The sequence below is a fragment of the Hevea brasiliensis genome, chromosome 6 (genome assembly GCF_030052815.1).
Source record: "Hevea brasiliensis isolate MT/VB/25A 57/8 chromosome 6, ASM3005281v1, whole genome shotgun sequence".
Taxonomy (NCBI): Eukaryota; Viridiplantae; Streptophyta; class Magnoliopsida; order Malpighiales; family Euphorbiaceae; genus Hevea; species Hevea brasiliensis.
This window is the reverse complement of record NC_079498.1, coordinates 101,867,846-101,875,177: the sequence shown is the minus strand read 5'-3', so window position 1 is coordinate 101,875,177 and position 7,332 is coordinate 101,867,846. Positions and strand designations below refer to the sequence as shown.

Here is a 7,332-nt window from a genome sequence, read left to right as displayed (position 1 = left end):
GCATGTTTACAAATAGTTATTATTGTGATTCTCTCTTATATTTTCTTTAAGAAAGCGAGTACTAAGTATAATTTCTTTTCTAAATTTTCATTCAAGAGAGAAAACTAAATCCCAGATTACCATATACAAAAATTTAGTAGGAAGCATCATTTCGACTGCATGGTAATAATGAGATATATTTCTCATTCGACTATTCGAATATAAAAATTATAAAATTTTGTTAAGTCATTTCATTTTTTAATAAAATAATGTTGCTTTATAATAAAACCAAATTATAATGAAATACATCATAAACAAATATCTATTAATAAGATAAAAAAAATATATGGAGTTCAAAAAATCAATAGCCTATTAATAATTAATTTTTCTGAAAAAACAAAACCAAAGGTCCAAAGGACACTCCATAGTCATACAAATATGACTCGAAGGCCCAAACCAATCATTAGGCCCAAGGACACACGTGTTGAGATTTACGCAAATTCCATTTTCAGGTCACTATCCAATTGTCATTGCAGCACCCTATACACGTGCCTTTGTGCTTTGCTCATTGAGCTGAAAAGCAAAGCGCGAAACCCTTAGCAGTGCTCTCTGTAATCCATACACCCCATTCCCTCAAAAATCCCAAAAATTAAATAATGAAATAAACTATTCCTAATAATAACAAGAACCATTTTATCTTTGGATCTCTCTCATCACCTCCCCCTTCCTCTTCCTCTCTTTCTAGGGTTTTGCTTCAGCTCGTCTTTGGCTCCCTGTAAGTCCTAAATCCACTTTGATTCTATACTTTCTATGTCTATTTTGTTCAATTGCATCTTTATTTTCTTCTTAGGGATGATTTTTTCTATTCGTTTCTTAATGTTTTGTGTATTAATGGGTCATGCGTGTAAGGTACTTTGGCGTTGGGAATTTGTTCTTTTTTGTTCATATGCTTTGTTTCCTACTTCCTGAAACTGTTCATTTAGCTTAGATAATTAGGATTTATTTGCTTTTGCATTCTTTGGTTTCTAGGGGAAAATGTTGGAAGAATTGAAGGCAACTGAGAAGGTTATGAAATTTTATGCATTATTTTTTATGTGGTTTTGGATAGCAAATGAAGGAAGCACTTATTTCAAATAATTTTGTTTTAAACCCCTCTGGGTGATGAACCATGAGATTTTAACAAGTGTTCTCATTTTTAGGGTTTCAAATTATTTCCAGGAAAATTCAGTGTGTTTGTTAGTCTTTTGTTTTTCTTTTTCTTTTGGTATCTCTGGGAGTTACTGCTATTTCTCTTTTATACTTGGAATTAATAGCAGTTGAGGGCTTCTCCTTCCCTCCCTTCCTCTTTTCTTTTTCCCGTCGTCTTGTTTTGTATTATTTTGATTCTGATGCTCACTTTTGGTGAACATATTTTACAACCTCCCCCTTTTCTGCTAGATGGCTGCCTCTTCTTTTAAATATGAGATTATTATCTAATGTTGAGCTGCTTTTTTTGGCTGCATATTTCTGATATTCCTTGGGTTTTCCATCATCATTTGAGATCCCCTCCTTTCTTTTTTTTTTTTTTTAAAAAAAAAACACTATCTATGGGTGTTGGGGAAACTAGTTAAATCTGGGCCATTGATGAATTTTACACATCTAATGTCAAGATAAAGAGGAAGAGCGATGAGACATAAGGATTTAGCGGCTTATATATTTGGAAGAATAATGTGGAAGGTGTAGCATAACATGGCTTGGAGGATATTTCATAGGTGTTCGATGGCCTAATTAATGTTATTGATATTTGGGTCAATATTTTCTTTTTAATTTTTACCAGCTAGACTTGAACTGAAAAAGAGAGTTCCGACTGTGCTATAAAGAGATAATCCTTGGTTGAGTGTAATAAATGGACAACGTATTGAAAGCAAAATTTTACCAACTTTTACCTGGTTCTGTTTTTTTGGGATGGAAAATCAATAAGAAATTGCTAGGCATAAATTCTTGAGAGGCCATCTCAGTTTTCCTGTTGCGTGTGATGTTCATAATTAGAATTTTAGAGCATGGCTTACATCCCCTGACAAGGAGAAGCAAGAATATTGGGTTACATTCAGGAGTTAAATTATGGTATTTGCTTTCTATGATCTTTGTTACAGGTTGTATCTTCAAAATAAAACAGAATTTTTCTTTAATGATCGATTGGTGTGAACATCAACAATTCAAAAGCCATTTCTACTCCTTGAAAGATTTTGATTGACCAATATATCGGCATCTGACAAGAGTTGCTGCTTTTAGCTTCTCTGATTTCTAGTAATCCAGTGTTACTCACTAAGAGTTTTAGTCAGTTGATGTACTAGAATTTGATATGCCGTGTGCTTGGAAGATTTCATTCCATTTTATTTTAATTACCTTGAAAATACAGACGTAGTTTTTCTCATATATATTTGAATATCACTTGCTTTAGAAAAAGAAGATTGCTTTAAGACTTCTTTCAAAGAGACCATGTTGATTCTTTTCCTATGATGGAACATTTTAGGGGATTACATCATACATATTTAGTCTACAGCATTTTGTAGGCATTCTCAGCACTCTTCACCAATGTTTCCTCTTTCCTTTATACAGAAAACTGTTAGTTATCAAAAGATGAGCTTGTTTTCATATTGGTAATCATGTATTTGAGAATGTAAGTTCTATGGGTATGCAGATATCACATTTACTCCATCTCGTTGGGACAAGTGGTCAAAAAGTTTTTTGAGTTTGTTCATCAATGGGTGATGCAGAACATGCACTTCCACCTTCAAAGAAGAGAGCTGCTGGAAGGGAGATCTCAAGAGACAACCCTGGTCTTGATGATGAGGAAGATTCTGCAGAGCAAGAGACTGGAACTTTCAAGAAGGCAAGTGATGAGGTGCTGGCTAGCAGACGAATTGTGAAAGTTCGCCGCAATCAGACCTCATCAACCCCTTCATCTAATCCATTTGCTGGGATTCAGCTGGTCCCTCCTACTGAACCAACAACAACCCCTGCTGTGGCAACAGCTGAAGTAGTTGCTGCTAGTGAGAAAGTTTCAGAAGATGGGAAAACTGATGCTGGTGAAGAAACTGAAGGGCGTAAAGATGAGACTGGTAAGGAGTCAGAAAGCAAGGTTGAAGAGCCAGTAGCTGAAACTGCTGCAAAGGTGGAGATCACGGAGGATAAGGAGAATAATAATGTAGTCAATGAGGCAACTGAATCCAAGGTTGATAATGAAAAGCCAGCAGAAGATGATAAGACTGAGAATGAAAAAGCAGTGGGTGGAGAAGAGACAGAGAGTAAAAAAGCAGCAGAAGGTGACAAGACTGAAAGTGAAGTGAAGGATAATGGTAGTGAAAACATAGATCCAAGTTCTGAAAGCACACGTTTGAGTTCATTCCAACAGCTTTCAAGTAGCCAAAACGCTTTCACAGGACTTGCTGGAACTGGGTTTTCCACTTCTACATTCACCTTTGGTTCGAGCACTGGTACCGGTTCTCTGTTTGGGCAGAAAAATGACCAGCCTTCATTTGGTTTTGGTCTTTCTAATAATGGTAGTTCTTCAATCTTCAACACAACAGGGTCTTCTGCTGTCTCAAAGAATGAGGGAACTGGTTTTCCATCTATGCATGAGGTTCCAGTTGAGACAGGAGAAGAGAATGAGAAAGTAGTTTTCTCTGCTGATTCAATTTTATTCGAGTTTTTTAATGGTGCCTGGAAGGAGCGCGGAAAGGGGGAACTCAAGGTGAATGTCTCTACTGCTGGGACAGAAAGAGCCAGACTCCTTATGAGAGCTAGGGGTAATTACAGGTTAATTCTGAATGCAAGTCTTTACCCTGACATGAAGCTCACAAACATGGACAAGCGAGGTGTCACTTTTGCTTGCATGAATAGTACTGGTGAAAGTAAGGATGGTCTTTCTACATTTGCACTGAAGTTCAAGGATGCCTCCATAGTAGAAGAGTTCCGAGCAGCTGTTGCAGCAAATAAAGTTAAAACGGCTACAGATCTAAAGACACCAGAGAATTCACCCAAGGCTTCGGATGAGTGAGAGGATCGCTGCATCAATACACAGAATTCTTGTCCTTGGGCTGCTGTTTCCTTTTCTTTGCGGCAAAAGAGAAGAGCCTTGTTTTGGAGTCATGCTTGAGCCTATGTAGCAGATCCTTTTTTATTATTTAACTTCAGTCTAGCCCTCAGGAGAATGTTATTAGTTTTATTTTGGGTCAATCCCAGGTTCGGACTGCATAATTTGTAGCTCAAGAGAGTTGGAATGTTTGACAATTTTATAGTTGCTCCCTTTAATAAGGGATATATATAATATCAAATTGCATAAGTTGCATGTTGATATTATCGCATCATAGCTTACCTTACATATCTTGTGTGCAAAGTTGTTTACAATGGGGTCTTATGCTCTGCATATGACACTAATTTCAATAACATCTGAATGCTTTCTTTTGCATTGATGAATTATGGTTGTTTTAATTATATATGTCCTGGCGTGGTTTGATTGATATTTTCAGTTGTATGGAGGCGCCATAGTTGTGCAGTTGTAATTGTAAAGGGACAAGGAAAGGGGGAGCATTCCTTGTGTAAAGACAATGCCTTGTTGGATGATTAATGATTATTGAGGTTGATGTGCTCCTCACCTATGTTGTTATTATTATTATCTAAAATAATTAGGATTTGCAGTTAAAATGCCTTAATCTGCGGAAGCTTCTAGGCTTGAGTGAGAACAATCACCTCTTTAATTCTACAGTTGTTTTAGGCTTGTTTAGTGCTTTAAAATGAACCGGTTAATTCAATTTGATTTTAAATTTAATTTAAAATTAATTAAATTAATTTTAAATTGAACCAATCAATTTATTCAAACCGTGCATTTCTCCCTTCTATAAAATCTGAGTACCATTGAATCGGAAAGGGAGGCCTGCTTTATTCACGCGCGCTATTATTTTGTCTCAAGTCCCCTGGCCGCCTCTAGCTATAGGATTCAGTCCCCCTAAAGAAAATGGATGCGTTCTGGAAAAAACATATATATATATTCTATTTTGTGACTTTTCTCCCAAAATTTTATATTCTAAGCTCTATCATAATTTTATAGCCTTTTGGGAATATATCCCCATATTTTTCTGTGATAAGAATTCCAAATAGACAGTAAATATCAAAATTTTAAATTACCTTATTTTATTATGAGATAAATGCAATATTATATTAGTGAATGACAGTTATATTATTTCAATTTAATAATTCAATCATAGTAAAGAATTGTAAGATTGTGGGAGTAAGGGATAAATTCTTGTAGTATAAACGATCATTCCCACTAGTATTTTAAAATTAAAATCTAGACAACAATCTAGAGGTGTTAATTCAAGGAATAAGACAACTCAAAAGTAAATATGCAATTGAGACGGGTTTTTTTTTTCATAAAATAGAAGAGAGAATTTTTACTAAATGAAAATAAAATAAAAATTTAAGTGTAAAATTTTATATTACTATAATTTTGTATAAAAAATTTAAAATAAATTATTTATATAAAATATAATAGTAATTATTTTAATTTGAAGGAACTAACAAAATATTTAAATTGGACATTTGAAGGAAAGCATGCTCCACTTAATAGTAATTTATCACTGTTCAATTTCATAGTCTTTCTATATCTTCATGAAGAGAAAATTTGTATTTCCTATTATTGTACTCTTATCTAAATAATAAAATAAAATACTTAACAATTGAGAAAAAAAATTATCACAATTGAGAAAATAACAAATTTTTAGGAGGAGAAAATATCAAATTCTTAGAAAAGATAAGAAAATAAATCCTTCCAAATGAGAAAATAAAACTTAAATGTATCACTAAGAATAGTCTAAGGATAAAAAATTTTGTTCTAAAATAATATAGATATGACATTATTAAGAACATTACAAGATAAATATTTAAAAAAAAAAAAAACTCAAAAAGGAAAAGAAGAAAAATTTTTATTAGTAAAAATACTCACCGGTGCTTACTCCAAAAAGTTTATAAAGTAAAGGAGAAAATGAAAGAGGTAGAGAATTTATGGATAATTTTGTCAAAAAAAAAAAAAAAGCACTTGACTAATGTTTGTAGTTGATCATTAAATTTATCTAGATTTTATGTTTGCTTTTATTGCCTCCAAGTGATTGTGTCTGTTATAAGACATTGACGTATTCTTATTTTACTAAATGTATGTTGGTCACCATTTCAATTATGAAATAGAATGCAACAATTATTTTACTTTAAATTCAATATATATTTTTTGTTTCCTTATATATATATATATATATATATATATATATATATATATATATATATATATTATGGAGGATGATGAGTCTGAAAGACCAAGAGGCCGCATTTTGAAGACCAGGAAGACCAAGCTTCCTTCATAATAGGTAACGAAAATGAAGTTTTATATCAATAAGAGGTGGTATATTATTTACGATTGGAGGGGAATTACTTTATAATTCAAAATAAATTTTTATAAAAAAAAAATAAAATTAAAAATTTATGTTTTTATTTAAAGTACATTACTTTCATTTTTCAAAAAATTTAAATTGATTTTTAACTAAAAATAAAAAAAAATCACTTTTTTTTTTAAATTTCATTGATTCTTATGAAAAAAATTAACTAAAAAGTAGAAATTTACTTTTTTATAACTTTTTTTGTTTTAAAAAAATTAATAATTAAGTATAACATTTACAATATTATTATAATATTATATCATATATAAAAAATTAAATTATAAATATGTATAACGAGAATTATAACATCTCATATATATTATAAAAAAATTAATTAATAATAATAAATATATTTAATGAAATTTAGTGTTACAACAGTTAAAAAAACTGAATTATATATTCATGGTTAATTTGATTCAAGATTGGTCTTTTTATTAGGCTCTGAAGACTTGTATTTCAAGCATTACCAAATCAAATTCCTTTTGCTTACCAATGTACTTTTTGGTGGGATTCTAAAACATATGTACAATCAACATTTGGGTTATATTATAAGGCAGAGTGCTACCATAAATAAGGCAAATGAATAAATGTACTCTTGCCCATAAAAAAATAATTAAAAATGAAAAAAGATAATTCTCCCTCAAATAGCCCCACATTCCATAGAACATTTGAGATTTGAGGTTATCCTAAAAATAAATTAGTGCATATCTATAATATTGAACTTAGGGCTACCAACTCTATCTATAAATGTAGCATTGTGCTAGTGAACTAATCCAAGGGTGAAACAAGAAAATAGGTTCTAGCAGATGTGAAATTTAGAATTTTCATTGTTGTATGAATAGAAAATGCACATATTCACATATGCTTCTGTAATTTTTAATTTATT

At 31.8% G+C, this 7,332-nt stretch overlaps 1 protein-coding gene across 1 annotated transcript; it reads left to right on the top strand.

The window, feature by feature from the left end:
• The first annotated feature begins 525 nt into the window (after positions 1–525).
• Positions 526–4,315, top strand: LOC110631986 (nuclear pore complex protein NUP50A). Its single transcript, XM_058148891.1, has 2 exons — positions 526–754; positions 2,660–4,315. The coding sequence occupies exon 2, from the start codon at positions 2,723–2,725 to the stop codon at positions 4,016–4,018; it is 1,296 nt and encodes a 431-aa protein (XP_058004874.1). The 5' UTR covers positions 526–754; positions 2,660–2,722; the 3' UTR covers positions 4,019–4,315.
• The last annotated feature ends 3,017 nt before the right edge of the window (positions 4,316–7,332 follow it).

Coding starts and splice junctions, on each gene's coding strand:
- LOC110631986 (XM_058148891.1), top strand. CDS start 2,723: ATGGGTGATGCAGAACATGCACTTCCACCTTCAAAGAAGAGAGCTGCT.